A 21,999-nucleotide genomic window follows, 5' to 3' on the forward strand; every position below is an offset into this window, starting at 1 on the left:
GCAAAAAAGTACACCACAATGTGCCTACATCCTGCTGAGTCTGGGGGTGTCACCGCAAACTTGGCCAGTGGCCACAAAGTCTGCAGCAAATCTGTAACTCCAAGTTCTCCCATGTGGTGAGAGAACTCGAGAACCTGTGTATGCAACCATCCCAACACTGAGTCGAGGGACCACTCTGTCTCGGCCCTACCACAGAGGGGGAAGGAGAAACCAACTGCTGAGTCCAAGGCCTCTGTCCCCCTAGTGGCGAGGAACAAAGCATGGACCCTGAAGCAGGCTGTCTCGTGGTCTGTTGGCGGAATCGCCGAGAAAGCGAGTGAACCCGTAGTCGAAGAAATCCCAGCGGCGTCGGAGGTCAACGCTCGTCAGACCGCGAGGGATAACTGCAAGGGAAGATGTCTGAAACAGCAGAGGGGGCCGCAAGAAGGGCTGACCCTCTCTCGCTATGCGACTTGTGGCAAAGGCGCTGCCAAGAGATCTCCTAGCCGCCGGCGAGGGACCAGTCTCCTGAGTCGACTGTGGAACTGGAGCAGGAGGGGGGGCGGAGGGGAAGAGGGGTGGGGTGGGGCGACAGAGGTAGAGGGGCGAGGTGGGGGGTGGACGGGAGCCGAGGGCGGGGGGGAGGATGAGGAGGAGGAGGGGAACTCTGAAGGAGGGGCGGCTGGCGAGGGTGAAGCGGAGGTGGAGGTTGGCGTAGGGGGCTCCTCTTGCTCAAGAGGACCAAAGCGGTTCCCCGTGGGAACCCACTGCTGCTGAGTAGGCACCCGAGGCCCACTCTGAGTGCCAGGCTGTCGCTATGGCCCCTGGCGTCGATGGCCACGGGCCTGCTGCCACCCCTTCTCCGCTGGAGCCCCGGCTCGGAGGGTGGCTCTGAATCTGTGCGCTGTGCCGCTGGTTATGGCTACGGCCTAGCCTTAGCAGGCTGGGGTTGAGGCTGAGGCTGAGGTGCAGGTCGTGGCCTCCTCCGTGGACAGGCCTTCGCTAGGTGGCCCATCTGTCTGCAAATGAAGCACTGGTTCAGGAGGCCCGAGTACTCCACACTCTGTCGAAACCACTCACCCGAGGCAGAAGGATGACCTTCAGGAGTGTGTGGGTATCTCTGACCAAAACTCGAACTGAGGGGATGCCAGCCGCCTTGGCAGCTCTACTGATGCTGCAGTACGAGGTGTCTCCAGGACAGTCCCGATGGCGGAGCCAATCCTGGAAAGAAGTGGTACGTACTTCCTCCGTAAACTCGGAAAGCAGACTGAGATGGGGATGTCTGCCTCCTCTACTAGCACATCCGAAGTCGGGTCAAAACCATGTCGCCCCACTGTCGAAAGTGGGCGCGTGATGCTCGGATGGCCAATGGACTCATAGCTATGACCTTGGAAGTCATCTCGGAGGTCTCGAACTCGATTTGGTAGTACCCCCGTCCGAGAATCTGGACATCCAAGATCTTGCCCACCTCTGCGAGAAGGCGGGCCTGGAGAAGGTTGCGCAGCTCTTCTCTGCTAGGTCGGGTGCCGAGAATCTTGCAGATGACCGACGTCGCCTGCAAGCGCTCTACCTCAGCGGCTAGGCTCGCTTGCTCTGCCGGTGAAAGAGCAAGTCGAATGGTGGGCTCAGCGGGGTCGGGCGAGGGGGCTTCGGGCGAGTCCCTCTATGGCGGAGCTGGAGCCTCCATCTGTGTCTACTGCTGTGTCGGAAAGGAGGAAAGAGAGATAACGCTGTCAACGACCTTGACGAGCACTGTCCCAACAGGGGGGTACTGCCAATGCCAGCTGAAGAAAATCTTCGGGGAGGAAGGCGAAAAAACAAAACAAAGGCGGATGCGCGCGGGGGGGGGGGGGGGGGGGGGGGGGGGGGGGGCAATGCGGATAAGGCAGCGGCAACGAGGTAGCAGGCTGAGCGGGAGAGGCAGCGGGCGTGATGGGCGAGTGGCGGGTGGGGTAGTGGGCTGAGCGGCAGAGGCAGTGGGCGGGCTGGGCAAAGGCGGGAGGGGAAACGGGTTGAGCGGCAAGGGCAGGAGGCGGCGGGCTGGGTGGCGCAGCGGGAGAGGGGGGGGGGGGGGGGGGGGGGGGGGGGGGGGGGGGGGGGGGGGGGGGGGGGGGGGGGGGCGGGGGGGGCGCTGAGGGTTGCGAGCACAGGGGCACGCTGAGGGGCAGTGGGTGAGGCGGGGGGGCTGAGAGGCACAGGGCGCGCGAGGGCAGGGGGGGAAGGCAGCGATGACGAGAGGGGAGGGGGGGGGGGGGTGCGCGACAGCAGCAAACGAGCTCAATCGATAATTCGAGGTCTGCTTCTAACTGCTTTATAATGCATCGCTTTATAAAGTTTAAATCGTTGTGACACGGAAACTTTGCTATGAAGGGGTTAATTATAGGCCAAAGGAACAAATACTCCAAGGAGTGATCTCAACTACTGCAATGTTGGAGTGAGCGGAAACTAGGAGAGTAAGCTCAAACATGTTATCCGCATCATCAAGCATTTTACAAGTCTGCATGAAGGTATTGGATTTTTGCTTTGTGTAAATAAAGTATTCTAATTAAAAAGTATCTCTAACACTAGAGGCAAAACACTGGAGGGGATAAAAGCGACGAGCGAAGGGCACATTTCCTACAATATTATTAACAATGTGGAGAATGGTGCCAACTCCACACCATATGATGTATGATCTTTTTTTTTTGATGGACACGAACATCCCAATGCACAAAATGCATCTGTCTGCATTTTTAGAGATTGTTATTTGCAACTTCTTTACCTTCACAAAATTGTGTGGAGAGGTTGTAAAACTTTTAGCTTTGAGCAGAGATCAACTATGATACAAGGTGAAAGGTAGAACACTACTCAGCCAGCCTTTTGAACTCTGACCATTTGCACAGTGAAGCAATCGAGGCAAACTAGTTAACATAGAAGAGGTCGATGAGGGGCAAGAGACCGGCATGCTTTTAACGTTTTGTGGCCAGAGTGATGATGCTAACAAAGTATTTAGCCCTGTATGAATACTATGTTGGATAGACGGCAAGGGAAGATGGTGGCTCTCGCTCTCGTCATCCTCCTCTCCCAACATCGCTTCTGTGAGATTTAGAGAGCGAGAGGGAGTTGTTATGGACGGGGATTCCCCAGAGAGCTCTTTCAGCCAGCATGCACGCTCCTTGGGGTGGCGCACTCGTAGCGCTAGTCCTCATGATAACATCCAGCGCGGCCTGCCCAACAAAATTGTAAGTCATGTATCTCTCTCTCTCTCTCTCTCTGGAATGACAATCTCCTGCGCACTTCAAAATTTGCTGCATTGTGGCTTTGTCGTTCTGTAGAGAAAGAAGCTGACGTCAGTATTGCGTGTGTGTGTGTGAGAGAGAGAGAGGGGAGGGGGTGTGTGTGTGTGGAGGGAACAGATGTTCCAAGTTCTCAGCCTAGTAGGCTTTTCAATCAAGATAAACATGTTTGAATTCAGAAATTTAACAGTGAGAAAATGGCAGTAGACCTTTCCGGTCTGCAATCTCGGGAAAAACGTGATAGTGAGAGCAGACAGCTTTTCTCCGAAGAGAATGTAAGCCTCTGACGTTCTGGGAACAATATGTAAACTTGTTGCCCATGGACACGAACCATGGATGTCGATTCCCCCCCCCCCCCCCCCCCCCCCCCCCCCCCCCCCCCCCCCCTCCCTCCTGCCCGGCTTCCCAAAAAGAGAGCGCGCGCGCACACACACACACACACACACACACACACACACACGGACACACGGGGAGTTTCTTTGGAGCCTCTGTGCAATTGGTAGGACATATTGTAGTGACCATTTATTTTCATTGCTCCAGTGCTGTCTTTGTACCCAATTGCAATGGATCCCTCGTTGTATAATGAGTGCTTTACGCTGACAAGTTCATGTCTATGTTGATTTGCGATTGAAGCAGACTAATGCGTCAGAAAGGAAGCAAGGGGAATCCCGGAGAACAACGATCAAGAAGCTGCAAGAAGAGGAAAGGCATGCAAGTATTGGTGCTGCACAAGCTCCTACTACCGATATTACAGCCCTTATGGACAACTATTTTTTCTTCAATGCAGCTCATGCAGCAGCAGCAACCAGAGCATTAGGAACAGGTGGACTCCTCCATGGGAACAACCATACTGTGACTGACTACAAGAACAATGGAACTAATGATATTGATCTGTTTGGAGACAATGGGGAGCTGGAGAGCCGGTTTGTCAGAACGTTAGAGTGGGTAGGACAGGCAAGCAAGGCTATTTCGCCTTCGTCGTCCCTATCCAGAGAATCGATTGGCTCGAGATCATTGAAAGTTCCTGGAAACTCTACAGCCACTTTGCTTGCTACCAATAATCTAGACATTGTGAGCATTGGTAACAATGATTTGAGCAAGGCTAATGAAATAGGAAGCAGTGCCAACTTTAAGGATGCCAAAAATAACCAATCTGTGTCCAGGGAGATGGTGGCCGAACCAATCAGGCAACGGATGGATGGTCCTACTTTGAGAGATGATTTTGAAAATGCATCTTTTCGACTGCCTCCAAATGCCATCCTTCGGGGAGATGTCCTTGCTACCTCCTTCAGAGCTCCAGCAAAGCCAAAATATGGTGCTGATTCTCTGGTTACTGGGGCCCATAATTTTGCTTATGGGGAATTGGGTATTCCTGCTGTTAAGCGTCCTTCTGCAATGGAGGGGCCAAGTGCAACGTGTAAGCTTCCTTGTCAGTCCTGTGGAAACGGTCCTCCCAAGAAAGGGGACACTCTACATAACCAAGATCATGTCTACCATGGTTACATAGATGCTAACAAGCTGTTTAACAAACCAAATTATGCCATGGCACACTATGATAGGAATGATAGGCTGGCTCGGTCGGCTTATCATCACAGTTCACAGAGGAAACCCCACCCAAGCGAAGTTGATAACCTTCCAAGAGTGCAAAAGTTGACCAACATAAGCAAGAGTAAGGATGCACAACAGCAACAAGAGAAGGTTATGAAGGTTACAGAAAAACCAATTAAAGACAAAGCAAGTCCTGCAGCAAAGGTACAGCAATGGTTTTCTAAGCTTATAGGAAAAAGCTCCAAGGAGGAGAATGCTAAAAGCTCAAAGGGTTCAACAAAGGCAATTCCCTCTAAGACTAACAATGAAGGTCAAGCTGCTAATAAGCTCCCACTTGACACAGACTATGAGCTTGTCATTCATGGGGCAACCATGCAGGATGTGCTTACCAACAAGCCCATCGTGGTTAACCAGAATCAAACAGCTCCAAAACCCAAGTTAGAAGAAGCCCAACTGCAGTTAAGACGCCAACCTCCTCTAGCAGTTCCAGCAATCCCTAAGTCTCAGACGCTCAGTGCAGACCTTCGTGCAACTGCAGGTGCTCATTTTCCTCCCTCGAAAACTGCTCAGCCTGCATCAAACACTGCTCATACTGATGAGTCAAGGGTTCCTACAAGAAGGTTTGCCGATGATGCCCATGCACAACGGTTTGGCTATGGAAGTAAATCTGAAAGATGGGCTCCTCTCCATCTCAGACAAGATCAAAGAAGACTTGCAAAGGACTATTATCAGCATGACAAGCAGATCTTAATGCAAGCTCCCACTCAAAATAACAGTAGCAAGTCAGCAAGGTCATCACCAATAAGGAGAGGCCAATGGCAGCCAAGTAACATGAACCCAGTCATGGCCACGTCTGAGCTTACTGTTAGTAAAAAACTGGACACAAGCATTCCACACAATCAAGAGAAGCTGAATCAAAAACAGCGTATCGATGAGCTGGCGGAGAGAGATCTTGTAATAAGCAAAGGTGCTCAATACATTCAACGGCAAATTGATGCTAAGCTGTATGCAAAGGAAGCCAATGTGATGAATGATAGACAAGAATTGAGTAGTATCAAGGGTGGTCAGCACAATTCAAGGGCTTTTGTTTCTAGCTATGCCAGCCAATCAGAGCGGTTTTACCAGAGGAATTGTACTCCAAGGGATTATGAGGCTGGAAGGAGGTCCATAGATACACGAGTATTCTCTGATGATTTGTCAGCAAACAAGAGCATGCGTACAATCAAAGGTGATGCAATAAAAGGAAATGAGCTCATTGCAAGCTTACCGCCCCCTTCTGATGAGGATCGGGATATCGAGGTTCTTAATGACTTTCTCATTCAGAAAAAGTCAAACCTTCACCTTTGCTCCTATGACTCTCGGATTCATTTTGTCCTCTCCAATTCAAGTAAGCCTCATTTTATCGCAAATCTTTTAGGTGAACCATCAGCAGACAGGACCCTGTGCTTAGATGTATCTACACATAGAAGGATTTAAAAGTTCAACTGCATTCATTTTAGCCCAAACACAATCAAGTAGAATTATGCACCAAGCACTTTGAATCTTTGGAATGTACTCCAATTCAGGAAAGTTTAGCCACTGCCACATTGTAAAGAGGGTTATTTCACTTCCAGCCCACTCCATTGAAAACAACTGGTAGTAATGTTTTTTAGTGTTCAGGGCTTGATGCATTTTGACACATTTACAGTATGAGACAGTGGAACTTCATTCACAATCATTTGACATTGGGGCAATTGAATGGCTTGCAGGCTTGAGCTCGATGATAGCTGCACTTTGCTATGCTTGGACGTTGCATCATTCCAAAACTAACCAAATGGATGGCTGGGAGCGTGTGCCAGTGATGACAATTACTCGAAATTACATGTGGAATTACAAACAACTGGCTTGGCTTTTCGAACAAGCTGGTCTTGACACAAAAGCTCTGATCTTTATCAATGAGGTCCATCCAATTTGCTCATGTTGGCATTTACTTTTTGACATTTTGATTGTTCATGAATCTCTCTCTCTCTCTCTCTCTCTCTCTCTCTCTCTCTCTCTCTCTAGATCTTTAAGGTCTTTTGAGATAGTTTCCTACGACGTTAAAAATTCTCTTCTTCTCGGGTGTGTGTGTTGGTGTGTGTGTGCGCTAATAAGAAGAGGAAAATGGTTTAACCTTTTTATCACCAAAGTGTGGTGGATTGGTTATGCCATTTCCCTCTTGAATAACAGGTCTTGTGTAACAGACTTGGACACTCCAAGTCAAGAATCAACCGCGACAGCACCAAATAACCACTTCAAAACAATTCACAGATCACAATAGATTTGCACTGGCTCGACGGAGTTCCGTGCCTAGAGATATTGGCCCCAAAGACTGGCGCCCCTTTCGGTATTTCTTTTTATATTAATCAGTTCAAAGTATAAGAGAGTGGGTTGGGATTCACTCTCAGACTCTGCGTCCAGATGCTCTGAGAAGTGAGGCCCTCACCACTAATTTAAAGGTTACAAGGGATGCCCAAAAGCAAAGCCCCAAAAGCTATAAATAAAAAAATAAATATATTTCGCTTTTTCTCTCTTTCTCATTGCGTAGAGAAAAAGCAAAATTTGCATCGCTCATCATTAAAAAAAAAAAAAGCCTCCGCGATTTTTTTTAAAATTTTTAAAAACAGCCTCTGCGATTTCCGGAAATTAGGGTTTTTGGTAGAAATTAGGGTTTGCAGGAATTTTAGGGTTTTTGCTGTCCGCCACGTCATCACTTTGTGACATACCCCCCTCTTGAAAGCATTGTAATCGATCGCGATTACACCTGCAAAACCGACAAAAGCCATAAACCGTCTTAGCAGACACTGACTGTTAGTACCTACGTACTAGGAACACACATCTAGCACATGTACAAAATCGATAGTCACATCACACGACATCACAGGACATCACATAACATTCAACATTCATTCGGATCTTAGACCATGATTTATCGGCAATGTAGCTAGCAATCACATCTAGGTCCAATTGGGACCTCATCGATGTCCGATTGACTAACCCCTATTGCAACCATGTCTATTCGAGATCAATCAGAGCAAAATGCTGCAGTCATTTCGGCTATCAGTTCCTGCACTCAAAAGAAGTCAAGAACAAATCAGTATCATTATCAGGAATTCCATTTCATAAAGTGATCTAACAGAATACTGCCAGCTCTGAGTATCCCTGAAGCTCAAAGAGACATCAGTGACTTTAGTATCAAAATCAAGGCATCTGTTGACAAAGGAGCGGAGTAACTCCCCTCTTGTGCATCCCATTGCACCAGATCTTCGGCCAAGCTGAATTTCTGGGTCCCGTTTGGAGTAGACTATGCTAAACCAAAACATCGAGGTAAAGTTTCACAATCCGAGGAGTATCTGCTAGGTCCTCCTCCTCCATCCACTTCGCATCAAATGCAGGAAAGTTCTTGAACTTAACCAAGAACCGCCTTCGGACTTTACCTTTCTTCGTATCTGTATGTGCCAAAATCTGTTCAGGAACAAGGGTCTCCTCGTTTTCTTCCACTGCGGGTTGCTCATCAGGCTCCCCATCATCAGGCACATCACCCTTAACAGGTTTCAAGAGACTCACATGCAATGGATTGTGAATCCTCGAAGTATCTGGCAGCTTCAATCGGAAGGAGACATCATTTATCTTTTCAGTAATCTGGAAAGGTCCGTAGTATCGCATACTAAGCTTTGGAAAAAGCCTCTCCTTTCCCTTTTTCTTTCTTAGGCGTGCCTTCTCAAAACGTAAGAGCACCCAATCATCCTCCTTCAGTTTCAAGTCGCGACGATGGCGATTCGCTTCCTTTTTCTGTCGTTCTTAAACTTCTGCAAAGTCTCGCGAACCTTGGCAAAAGCCGTATCCAAATCTCGCGAATATTCATCCGCTTCAAATATCTAATCTTTCGTGCTCAGGAAGGATGGAACCTTCGCAGCACTTTCAACAATCTGAAATGGCGTCTTCGCCTCGAAGAGTGTATCGTGTTATTGTAGGCAAATTCCACCAAAGGTAAGTTCTTTTCTCATTGAGTCTTCTGATCCGAGATACAAGACTTCAATAAATCTAAAACCACTGAATTGGCAATCTCGGCTTGCCCGTCAGTCTGCAAGTGGAATGATGACGAGAACGACAACCGCGTGCCAATGTTCTCCCAAATTGCCTTCCAAAACACACTCATAAATCTGGGGTCTTTGTCGGAGACAATCGTCTCAGACGTGCCATGTAATCGAAAAATCATCGTGATCATTCTGTGTTCTTGGGAGATCAAAAATGAAATCCATTTCAATATTTTCCGAGGGGCGGGTGGGTATGGGTAAAGGTTGTAACAATTCCTGTGCCTTATGCCTGTCAAACTTGACCTTCTGGCATACTGCGCACAAACTCTTCCACATCCTTTTTGAGTCTCGACCAAAAGAAGTATCTCTCTACCCCTTCATGGTGGTAGCAATGCCACGGTGACCCGTAAAAGGTGAACAGTGGCATTCACTCATAACCTTTTCCCGCAACGGCTGTGTAACGCACAACATAGTCTTTCTCATCAAGTAGCCTTCCGAAAAGGAGTATCTGGCTACTGTCTCCCCATCCCGTATCTGTTTGAAAATATCTGCAAAATCTGTATCTGTGGCATACTGGTCGACCATATCCTCGAAGCTCCTATGATGTATCGCGGAAATAGCCAGAACCAACGGCTTCCGAGACAAAGCATCTGCTACTACATTCTTCTGTCCCTGCACATGGACAATCTGAAAGTGAAACTGTGACAAGATGTTCGCCCACCGCATCTGCTTTTCCAAAAGCTGCTTCTGTGGCAAGAAGTAGCGCAAACTTTGATGGTCTGTAAAGACAGTAAAATTCGCTCCTAGTAGGTAATGCCGCCACTGAGTAAGAGCATGGATAACCACCAAAAGCTCTTTCTCATAAATCTGTGCCGTCATCTCTGGCCTAGAGAACAATCAGCTCTCGTAAGCAATGACATGGCCTTCTTGCATCAAGACCGCACCCAGACTACGACCATAAGCATCACAAAATACTTCAAATGACTTCTGCAAGTCCGGCAAAGTCAAATCTGGTCCTGTAGTCAATTTCTCTTTCAATGTCTGAAAGGCAGTCACCTCTGTGGATCCCCACGAGAAAGGGACTCCTTTTTGTATCAAGATATGCAAAGGGGAAGCAACCTCTGCAAACTTTCGAATGAACCGTCTGTAGTACCTACACAGTCCCAAGAAGCTTTCAACTTCATGGACATTCTTCAAGTCGGGCCAATCACGGAAAGTGTCTATCTTGGCCGGATCTATTTGCACTCCTGTTGTTGAGACAAAGTGTCCCAAAAAAAAAAAAAGTATCTCTGAAGCATATGATCTCTGTGTTCTGCTTCATTCTTGGAGAAAAACAATGATATCATCAAAGAAAGTGCCAACAAATAGCCTGTACTCTTGAAAAATCCTGTCCATCATCCGGTTAAATGTTGCAGGAGCATTGGTTAAGCCAAAAGGCATCACCAAAAACTCAAATAACCCAAAAGTCGTCCGAAAGGCCGTCTTGTAGACGTCTCCCGGCGCGATTCGGATATGATGATAACCACTCTTTAAGTCAATCTTGCTAAAGCACGAGGATCCCTGTAACCTGTCGAGTATATCATCGATCCTAGGAATCGGGAATCTATTCTTGATGGTGATTTTGTTGAGAGCGCTATAATCGATGCACATTCTCCAAGATCCATCTTTCTTTAAATCCAACAACAGTGGAGAGCAATACGGTGAAGTACTATGCTGGACAAGACCCTTTTCCAAGAGGTCTTTCATTGGGTTCATAATCTTTTCATTTTGTACTCGGCTCACACGGTAAGGTGGCCGGTTCGGTGGCGTGCTTCCAGGTATCAGATCAATGGTTTGATCTTCAGGCCCTCTGAAAAGCAATCGGCATGAGCGTGGAGAAAAATCTTTGCGTTCTTTTGATTAGGTCAAAACATATTCAACCTTTATCCATCGTTCAGTTCTCTCCCAAAAGAATGAGTAAGAAACTGAAGTTCATCAAGTACAATCTCTAAGCCCTTCATTTATCAAAGTCGCTTTCTCGGCCCGGTAGTCAACCACGGCGTAGTTCTTGTGGTACCAAGGGATCCTAAGTAGAACGTCACTACGTGCCTTGAACACCCCTATCATTGCAAACAAAGTTTGCCAATGCTCGGTGTAATGGCAACATCCCATCCGGGTGCCAGTCGAACTACCTCCTCCTGTGGCGTCAGTTTGTCGGGCGTAATTCCAAATCGAGCCGCCAATTCCAAGCGAAAAGAAGTTGGCCTTGGCTCCTTCAAAAGAGCTTCTTGATCCTTCACTTTGCCCCAAAAGCAGCAAAGTTTGTACTTTCATTCATTAGATTCGGTGCAAGTCCCACGCCATGTGGTACCAGTTCTGCTTTTCTATTTGCCTTTCTGCCACGTTCCTCAGCTGCTCTCGAACTCTCAGGCCTGTCGTCGTCTTTATCATTCTGTTCTTTCTGTGCCTTTTTAGGGCACTTCGCGGAGATATGTCCATGTTCCCCGCATCCAAAGCACTTCCCCTCGCTGATGAAGCGAGCTCTCTCCTCAGGAGTAAGCTTGGGTCGTGCATCCTTTTTCTCTTGGTTGCTCTTTTTCTTTCTACTTTCATTCCCAGAAGTCTGTTCGGCTCGTTGTGTCATAGCCTCATTTGTGGGGTAGGTCAGACTGCCAGAGTGAATGGCAAAGCCCCACTCCGCATGACTCATCAACTCCTGAATAGAAACTGACTTCTGTTCCAAGCAGTGATCTCAGATCTCTGTAGGTAGACCCAAGGTAAACCGCTCAATCTGTTATCTGAACGAGATCTTCTTGAATGAAGAGGCGGGTAGAAAAGAGCTCCAGAATCTTTCACAGTAAGCATTGATTTTATGTTTCTTGGTCATCCGAAGATGGTTCCAAGTAGCTCGTATATCTCGTACATATTCTTGCGTCAACCAAGAAGAAATAAATAGCTTCTTAAATTTCAGCCATTTAACTGGCGCAGTCTTGTTTAAAAGAAGCGTGGACCACCAAGTACGAGCATTCCCCTTAAAGTAAGAGGTAACTTTCTGAATCTTGGAGTGCTCTGAATAGCGTCCTCCCGCGAAAGCGATGTCAAACTGTTGTATAAAAAAGACAAAGCCTTTGAAGCATCTGAGTATCCTGAAAAAGTATCAAACGTGATCGAGTGGCAACCTTCCTTAAACTCTCGGACTTTCTTGCTTTTATCTTCGAGAAAGTCATACTGGTTAGCTTTGTAAAAATTCTTCTTGTTCGCATAAAAGTTGCCGTCATCGGAATTTGAGTTGTCTGTAGACGAGTCCTCAGTAGAACTGTCAGTCTCTGGGCGAGATGTAGCCTTCTTTGCCTTTTTCTTGCCCTTTCTGAAGCTTTGTTTCTTGCTTCGCTTTTTACCTTTTTTGTCTTCTTCGCTCGAATCTGAAGAGCTAGAAGAACTGTCAGATGAAGAAGAAGAAGAAGAAGAAGAACTGGGTACTCCTGTCACCAGCTAGTGGCAATTCCATTTTTGTTTATTTTTTCTTTCTTTGGGGAATTTCGTTTGTTTTACCTTTTGGAAACATCCCTCTGGAAATCTAACTGCCCTGCATTGCATAGCCAGTGTGGAACTGTTCAGAGAGAGTCCAGGCTTGAGGGCTAAAGAGCACTAAGGTTGGACAAGGACTATGGTTAGCCAAAGTGGGGTCATTGGCCAGCCAAAGTGGAATCCTTTGCTACATAGGCTACATTTCAGTTCTGGGTGTGGCTGCAGTGTACAAAGAGGGTTAGATGACCTAGAAGAATGTAATGGCAGAAACTCCTAAATTTTAGGGATGTCTATTTTTGGACGGCAAAATGTCTTCGCGTCATTACGTGCAGTTTGACATGGGGATCATTTTGTTACTTTGTGGCCAAGTCAACACAGGCTGCAGGTTAGATATTTTTAGACCTTAGGGTCTAAAGCGGGAAAATGCACAAATGAGTGACACTTGGCACTCTGAGGCCAGTTTACTACTTAAAGAGAAGGCAAAAACGTGATTTTCAGCTGGGAGCTCGTTTTTGAGTGCTGTCACAGGTGGGAGAGCTTCAATGGAGTGCTGGCTTACCCTCTATGTACTGTGAGGTGCAGGATGTCATGACCTGCACACCTCTCACTGCTTTCTCTCTCCCCTATTCTTTATGGTTATGCCCCTCTAGTGGGCTCATCAGATTGACCAATGTACAGTTGTGTGGGTCATGCGCGATTGCCGAGGCAAGAGCCTCTTGCATAGGTACTGGATTAGCTAGCGGCTAATCCCCCGCAGGTACAGGTGATTCGGAGAGGTTTCACGTGCGAAATCTCGTCCGATTCAAAGGGCAAGTAGCCCTACAGGTGCGGGAGCTCGAGGACTTGCTACGGATGCGACTGGCACGCGAAACGGAGCCCGAAACAGTGAATTACAGCCTGCTGTGTATTTTTGCAGGTTTAGGGTTTTGGCCCTAAACGGACCCTAATACCCCGAGGAGGTTCGGGGACGTAAGGGGACCGCTGTACAGGTGATCTGGCGCATTTTCGGGGCAGAAAACAGAGAATTCAGCGTGCTGCAGATTCTCGCCAGGTTTTGCAAAGTGTTTGTATGCGTCGGGAAAGTCATCCAATGCGTGGGAATACTGACTGTGAAGGGTCCTAGTACAGTTATGTTGCCGAAATCAGGCCAGAACAGTTGAAATTCAGCCAAGATTGTGCGGGGCATCTTGTAGGGAACCACAGCTTTTATTCCCTTTGTTAAAGAATAAAGAAATGCCGAAAGGGGCGCCTAATTTAGGGGCCAGTCTAGTGTTTGACTCGCATACAGATGCATTCTAGCATCTGTATCCCATTCCCATCTCTTGTGTCATTATAGCACAGGTAGAATAGACGACTAATAATGGGTGAAAGCTAAATCAAGGTTTGAAGTAAAGTCTACCGCCCTTTTTGAAGTTAATAGGCCGGTTACAACTCCTTCAAATCGAACACGCTTCTTCCGTTTCTTTGCCTTGTCAAAAGTCGACAGACGACCCAAATATCCCGGAAAGTCAGTGCTTTTCTTTTGCTTTTTGCCGTGCTTTTTGGCTTTCTTTTGCGCGTCAAAAAGCTGAGCAATCCGTGCATCAACCACCTCTTCTAATTCCTTCTCTGAATATTTCTTGTGAGCAGAAGGTTTCTTGAGAGTGGGTGTAGTGGTTTTCTGCCACTGCTCATGCACTTCTTGAAAAGAAGTCTCGCTCATATATTTTGCAAATTTTGGGTCCTTTTCAAAATTGAGCATCATCTTCGTTGCATTGCCGATCAACTGGCGACGCTCCATCTCTCGCCGCTCCGCCTGAGTAGGCCGAGGCGGGCCATACTCTCTGTCGGAATCTTCGTTGTGATCCCTGCCTGTATCTCCAGATGCAGAGGAAGTCGACTGATCCTTGCGTGAAGTCATAGGTGCCGCGGAAAAAAAATTGGGGATCGGATTTCTCGTAGAAGAGAAATCGGCCGTGCTCTCATACCACTGTAACAGACTTGGACACTCCAAGTCAAGAATCAACCGCAACAGCACCAAATAACCACTTCAAAACAATTCACAGATCACAATAGATTTGCACGGCCCGACAGAGTTCCGTGCCTAGAGATATTGGCCCCAAAGACTGGCGCCCCTTTCGATATTTCTTTTTACATTAATCAGTTCAAAGTACAAGAGAGTGGGTCGGGATTATCTCTCAGACTCTATGTCCAGATGCTCTGAGAAGTGAGGCCCTCACCACTAATTTAAAGGTTACAAGGGGAAAAAAAATTGGGGATCGGATTTCTCGTAGAAGAGAAATCGGCCGTGCTCTGATACCACTGTAACAGACTTCGACACTCCAAGTCAAGAATCAACCGCGACAGCACCAAATAACCACTTCAAAACAATTCACAGATCACAATAGATTTGCACGGCCCGACGGAGTTCCGTGCCTAGAGATATTGGCCCCAAAGACTGACGCCCCTTTCGTTATTTCTTTTTATATTAATCAGTTCAAAGTACAAGAGAGTGGGTCGGGATTAACTCTCAGACTCTGCGTCCAGATGCTCTGAGAAGTGAGGCCCTCACCACTAATTTAAAGGTTACAAGGGATGCCCAAAAGCAGAGCCCCAAAAGCTTCAAATAAAAAACAATTGCTCTCTCTCTCACATAGAGAGTCAAAACTTAAAAGCAAAAGCATTCTCTCTCTCTTTCTCATTGCGTAGAGAAAAAGCAAAATTTGCGTCGCTCATCATTAAAAAAAAAAAAACAGCCTCCGCGATTTCCGGAAATTAGGGTTTGCAAGAATTTTAGGGTTTCTGGTAGAAATTAGGGTTTCTGCTGTCCGCCACGTCATCACTTTGTGACACTTGCGTTCAACTCTCCTCGTCGGATAGATCTTCAAGGTCTCTTGGGATAGTTTCCTACGACTTTAAAAATTCTCTTCTTCTCGAGTGTGTGTGGGTGTGTGCGCGCGCGCTAATAAGAAGAGGAAAATGGTATAACCTTTTAATCACCGAAGTGTGTTAGCTTGGTTATGCCATTTCCCTCTTGAATAACAGGTTTTGAGTTCAACTCTCCTCGTCGGATAGATCTTTAAGGTCTTCTGGGATAGTTTCCTACGACGTTAAAAATTCTCTTCTTCTTCTTCTCTTTCTCTCTCTCTCTCTCTCTCTCACACACACACACACACAAAACAGTGCTCATTTCTATTAATGGAAACCCCTAAAGTTGCTCAGAACGAGCCTATCGTGAGGGCAGTTGACAGCTGTAATGGCCTTTGAGCAGGCCACGAGCTGAAATACTATAAACATTGTTAGTATGAGTCATATGGTTGTAAATTGAATAAGGTGAAGGTTCACGGTGACATGCTAAAATGACAAAAGGAAGTATATTAGTCGTATAAGGGTCTTGAATGAAAGGCAATGACTGGCACGAGGAGAGATCCAAGAACCCCGCAGAAGAGATCCAACAAGGTAGATGTTCTAAAGTCAGAGCTCTATAATGTAGAGCGAACTCAGTAGGAAACCCTACACAGACTTGTCAACTTGCTGAAGGGAGAAGCTCAACATTGGATGAGGCAAATTCACAAACACATGCGCAAAATTAACCCCCCCCCCCCCCCCCCCCCCCCCAAAAAAAAAAAAAAAAAAGAGAGAGAGAGAGAGAGAGAGAGAGAGAGAGAGAGAGAGAGAGAGAAATGAAATGCTATATGTTATAACGTCTTCACAAGGCCAAAATGACCTATGAGACCACAAAGTTACAACATGGTGGAATCTAGTACAATGTCTGCTACAAATGATAAAAAGTGGGGTGCTGAAAAAAATGTCAAAAATCCCTACCTACTAGATGGTAAGTGGGGGGTGCTCATACAATATCTGATACAAAGGCTGATATAGGGCTGAGACAGAAGTGATACGAGGGCAGATACAAGAGTGAGCATGATATACAATCCTCATCAGGATCACAGGAAGTCCATCATCGGTCGCTGGCCAATCTCATCAATCTCCTCCATGGTTAGTAGTCTGACCAGGCATCGTGCATATTGGGCGAGGGTGACCCGAATCCGCTGATGTAGTCTCCGCCGATGCTGTGTAGTCCTCCTCAGCCTGGGCGCTTGGATCTCCCGAGCTCAGTCGCTCGGTCGATTAGCGTGTCACTGGTGTGAGGAGAGTATGAGCTCTGTTGTGGTCGCTGCATCTCCAGCTGCACAATATCCGCTCTACAGAAGAAGTCTGTGATTCATCTGTGAGATTGGATAGCCTCTCCTCTCAACAAGCTCTCTGTGTGTCTTCGTAGCTCCAGCAAGAACAATCCCAGACATCTCTGGTCCTCATACCCCATGACTCTGGAAAGCTGTCCAAAACCCTCTCTGAACAAGCAATGGAAGCGACCTCGTATCTCATAGTAAACTGGGCAATGGCATACATAGTGCAACTCTGTCTCAGCCTCCATATTACATAGGGTGTATGTTCTGGCCTCTGTTGACACTCTGATGCATTTGCTGTCTCCACCCAAAGTTGGTGTGAAGATGTGTGTATTTGGCCAATAGCACACCGTATCCCGTGAGATAAGTGGGTGTCCATGTATCTGGGCCTCACCACGAAACCATCTTCAATGAGCTGGAGAAGATGCTCCCTATAGAAAGCCATCTTCGTGCCCAACTCCTGTGTCGGCTGAATCCAACTTCCAAGTCCTCCTCGTATCCAGTAGAGTCATGTCTTGGGGAATGAGCTTGGTGATCTCGGACTGTGTAAGAGTCAGAGAGGGGGCAATGAGTACTGGAAGGGGGGTAGTCTGTCCATGCTGAATCCATGTAGCTCAAACCATAATGTCATCTTAATGCTTTCCACAACTGATAGACCCAATCCTCCTTGCCTGGTATACGAAACCCAAGAGGTTGCTCCACATAAACGTCTTTATCCAAATCTCTGTTCAAAAAAGCACTTTTGACATCCATCTGGAAGATAGGCCCAACCAAAGCTGGCGGCGAGAGCAAACTGTTGAGTCTTGGGCTATGGAGCCATGGTGATGCAAGCTTGCTACAGCAGAGAGCGAGAAAGAAAGAGAGAGAGAGAGAGAGAGTCGATTCATAGCTTGAAAACCAAAACAACATGCTACTTCTTCTTTAATTAAGTTGTTTACATAGTTTTTGAGAAGTGATATCAACCATACTTTTACTCATGCAAACTCGGACCTGCCTGTCACAAGACCATATTCCCATGGGCTAAGACATTACTACAAAGGGCTTGGAAAACCTAACAATCCCCCCCTCAAGCCCGAACTAGACAGACCCTCTCATGATACCTCGAGTTTTTGGTGTACTCGTTAACCGTGAGTTTTAGGTTCTCTCACAACTAAGGATTTCTGGTGTATCCATAACCTTGTGCTATGATAGGAAAGCCCCCCTTGAACAGATAGGGTGTAGGTTAAAAAATTAGCTGCCAAAACATGGAGTTTTTGGTTCACTGTCAAACCTTGGGTTTAAGGTGTACCCAGTAACCTCATGAGAAGTGGTAACAAAACAGGACTTGAGAACATATGTTTTGGGAGGTCTTACCACTTATGTGTGGCAGTGTCTATAGCCCGTACAATTTATTTTGACTAAACAACATGAAAAGAGTTGATCTAAAAAGCTTCCTCGTCAACATAATATATTGGAGATTCAGTGTCTCCCTCAACCACATGAATTTGATTTTTACTTTTTTGAAAGCACCTATTTGACGGGGATGATTTGTTTTACCACAGTGAACACAAGGATTCTTCTTGAAACAGTCTTTCGTCTGATGATTGTTGCACCCACAAATGGCACAAGATCTGGCTCCATTGAATGGTCGAGATGAATCTGCCGTAGCAGCACATTTAGTGACTGCATATGCACTGGAAGTATCAGAAGAAGTGGTGGGGGATACTACATTCGAGACTGCGTATGCACTGGGAAAAATAGTAGAATTGGTACTGGGTACCGTGCATTCTTCTTCCTGCAATGAATTGATGATACCACCCAAGGAGGGTAGCGGATCTTTCTCTTTTAAAACAGTAACAATCTGATGAAATTTGTCAGTCAAACTTTTTAACAAAATGGCTATGAGATCTTCTTTTGGTAGTGGAGCTTCGACATAAACAAGTTGAGTTTTAATACTCTTTAGTCTATTAGCTAAAGCTGCAATGTTTTCATCTTTACGCATGCGCATGGAATATAATTCCATTTTTAAACGAATACTTAGCTTTGGTACCGAAAAGCTTCTCTAACTCTATCCAGGCAGCACTTGAAGAATCAACATCGTCCAAATAATGAATAAAATTGTCTTCTAAGGAGGTTAGAATGATACCAAAAGCTTGTTCGTCTTTCCTTTGTAGCTCAGCAGATAATGCCCTCGTAACTGCAGCAGATGTGCCAGATTCGGCGCCTGCGAGAGGCTTGACCACTCTCCATAGGTTTTTCCGCATCAGATAACCTTTGACTTTAATTTGCCAGGTATGGAAACCAGATCCATTGAATTTGTCGACTTTTGATGCCATATTCGACAGACAATTGATTTGATGGTCGAAATTGCCGAAACTGAAATTGGCAGTTGTTGAACTTGAAGCCGATCACCAAAATGCGCACAGATTACTTGATGAGGGTGTGAGTGAGTATGTCTTTTATCGAGGTGATGTGTGTGAAGCGCTTCTTGACCAAGGCTAAAAATAGGAAGAACACTATAGTAATAGTGTGAAAATGAAAACAAAAGGGCGAAATTTCTTTGCTGCAACAGACAGCGCAACGATGAGGAGGGTAGTTTTACTTGTAGCGATCAGCAGAGGCCGAATTGGATATGCTCGAAGTGTCGAAAAAGCCTTACAAGAGTAGGGCGATCAGGTTGATGCCGTTTTTGGTCGGATTTGAGCAGGTCGACATCGTACCTTGCTTGTTGCTTAGCGGTTGTATACCCGCGAGGCTGAGTCGAGAGCCGAGAGCCGAGGCCCGGTAGGGCTTTGATACCAGTGTTAAGTCTTGGGCTATGGAGCCAAGGTGATGCAGGCATGCTACAGCAGAGAGCGAGAAAGAAAGAGAGAGAGAGAGAGTCGATTCTTAGCTTGAAAACCAAAACAACACGCTACTTCTTCTTTAATTAAGTGGTTTACATAGTTTTTGAGAAGTGATATCAACCATACTTTTACTCATGCAAACTCCACTAACCACTACTCTGACTTGCATGTCACATGACCATATTCCCATGGGCTAAGACATTACTACAAAGGGCTTGGAAAACCTAACACAAACACTGTGCGTATGGTAGTCATGCGAGCGGTGGGAGCAAAGGTCTCGTCAAAGTCCACGCCAAGTCGCTGTGTAAAACCCCGAGCAACAAGTCTCGCCTTGTGTTTGTCGAGGGAACCATTGGCCTTGTACTTTGTCTTGAAAATCCATTTCGTAGAAACCACCTTTCGCTTATTGGGCCTGGGAACCAAAGTCCAGGTTTTATTCCGCTCGATAGCGTCCATCTCTGTCTGCATGGCACGCTTTCAACAATCATGCTGGAGTGCTTCCTCCACCGAGGAAGGCTCAACTAGTGAAGATTGAATCTAGGACATGAGTGCAAAGTTCACGAACTCTGCGCCGTCATAAACTTGCCTCTTCTGGAGGCGTGCAGAATATCGAGGTTGTCCAGGGTTTGGCGAGTCTGGTAACTTTGTGACTCCAGAGGAAGAAACCGCAGAGTCTATAGAGCCAACCAAGTACTAACTTCTCCTTGCGAGGTGGGACTGCCTCCACTAGAGGAGAACCATCATCTACATCAGAATCGGAATCTAACATGGCATGATCGGGTGAAGTAACTGGTTGCGGTGTAGAGGGTACATGAAGAGGGATAGGGGTAGAATCAGGTGTAGGAGGTGGACGAGGAGGAGGTATGGAAGGTATAGGCTTGGATGCTGCCCCCTCTATAGGTGTGCTGAAAAGCTCCATGAAGGTCACATCACGGCTAACTGTGCTGGTCTTGGCGTCAGGATCATAAAGCCGGTATCCATCAGACTCTCGTGAATAGCCCAGGAAGATGAGCTTCTTCTCCTTGAAGTCTAACTTCTGTTGCTTCTCCTTTGGCACATGGACAAAGGCCGGACACCCAAAAACTCGAAAGTGTGAGACCGAGGGCTTGTGCCCGTAGTAAGCCTCGTTAGGAGTCATGTCCTGCAAAGCATGGGTAGGAGAACGGTTTTGGATGTAAACCGCCGTGGTGTACGCCTCTGCCTAGTAAACGCGAGGCAAAGAAGCATGTGCGAGCATCGCACGAGCCATCTCCATGATAGTCCAATTCTTCCGCTCAACAACTCCGTTCTGGGAAGGAGTGTAAGGAGTAGTCAACAGGCGCTGGATGCCCTCTGACTGGCACCACTGTACAAAGTCCTTCGAGGTGAACTCACCCCCTTTGTCTGAGCGAATACATTTGACGTGCAAATCCTTCTCCTTTTCGACCATCATCTTCCAATTCCAGATGAAACTGAAAGCCTCCGACTTGAGCTTTACGTACGAAGCCCAAGCGTACCTGTTGAAATCATCCACAAGCACATGCAAAAACTGCGAGCCAGAAAATGAAGAAGTGCTCATCGGGCCACATAGGTCAATGTGAACCATTGCAAGTGGTGCCGAAGCTCTGTTGAATGCCTGCTTCAAAAAGGAAACCTTGTGTTGCTTGCCCATCTGGCAAGCCTTGCATACGCCTGAGAGGAGCGTATTCTTGGTAAACCCTCCACTATAGAGGTCCTAGCAGCCTGTCGATAGCATAGATGTCCAAATTGTGCATGCCATAGAGAAGAAGACTCCGTGGTCCGAGATAGAAGAGTAGTGAGGTGGTATATGGAACCATCGCGCTCATTGCGTGCGAGGATAGTACCTGTCGTAGAATCAGAAATGGTCATTGTGCCATTCCCAAAGTGTATGTCAGCTCCCTGAGAGTCGAAACTCGACTCAGAGAGGAGGTTGAAGGCCATGTCTGGAACGTAAAGCGTCTCCATTGAACTGAACTTCGGGTTTGAGGTAGAATGAAAGAGGGTGATCTGGCTGTGCCAGACACTAGAATCTCATGGTTGTTACCCATAGTGATGGTCTTCCCATGAGTCTCCTTGAGAGAGCTAAACCAAGACTGTTGGGGAGTCATGTGAGTGGTGGCTCCATTGTCAACAACCCAAGTACCTGACTGCGATGTAGCAAGAGCGTGGTCCGTTGTCGCGACAAGAGCGGTCCCTGCTGTCTCGTGAGAGGCTACAATTGTAGTCGAGTCTGTTTGTTTCTCCCCATTGGCCTTGTTTCACTTCTTCTTTGTGCATTCTGATTCTTTATGCACATTCGATGTCCTTCTTCTTCTTCTTCTTCTTCTTCTTACCTTTACCTTTCTTGTTGCCTCCTTGAGCTATCAAAGCTCCTGTTGCATCAACAACACCTCCAACTTGGAATGCGGAGTGCCCCTCGATCCTTCTAAGGGAAGGGAGAATCTCATCCCATGTGGGAAAAGAGATACATTTAGATGTGAGAAAACTGTAAAAGTAGGGATTAAAGCGTGGGGGAAGCTTGAATAGTAAGAGGCTTGTCATGCATAACGAGGTGATGTCGCCTCTGGCAAAGTCAAGGTCGTCCGAGAGTTCCCGCATGCGGCGGGCGGGTCAACCCATCGAGTGAGTTGAAATCCTTGAA

The 21,999-nt window shown here is 46.9% G+C and overlaps 1 protein-coding gene across 3 annotated transcripts in view; it reads left to right on the forward strand.

The window, feature by feature from the left end:
• The first annotated feature begins 2,819 nt into the window (after window positions 1–2,819).
• Window positions 2,820–21,999, forward strand: part of LOC147445257 (uncharacterized) — a 68,825-nt gene continuing 49,645 nt past the window's right edge. The window contains exons 1-3 of one of the 3 annotated variants that reach the window (XM_086524809.1): window positions 2,820–3,200; window positions 3,891–6,189; window positions 6,551–6,741. In XM_086524809.1, coding sequence (XP_086380935.1) covers window positions 3,087–3,200; window positions 3,891–6,189; window positions 6,551–6,741 — 2,604 coding nt within the window. In that variant the 5' untranslated portion in view covers window positions 2,820–3,086. The remainder of the gene's footprint in view (window positions 3,201–3,890; window positions 6,190–6,550; window positions 6,742–21,999) is intronic. The other 2 variants (XM_086524810.1, XM_086524811.1) reach the window with 2 other exon arrangements.

The sequence above is a fragment of the Adiantum capillus-veneris genome, chromosome 12, assembly GCF_014529385.1.
Source record: "Adiantum capillus-veneris isolate H3 chromosome 12, ASM1452938v2, whole genome shotgun sequence".
NCBI lineage: Eukaryota > Viridiplantae > Streptophyta > Polypodiopsida > Polypodiales > Pteridaceae > Adiantum > Adiantum capillus-veneris.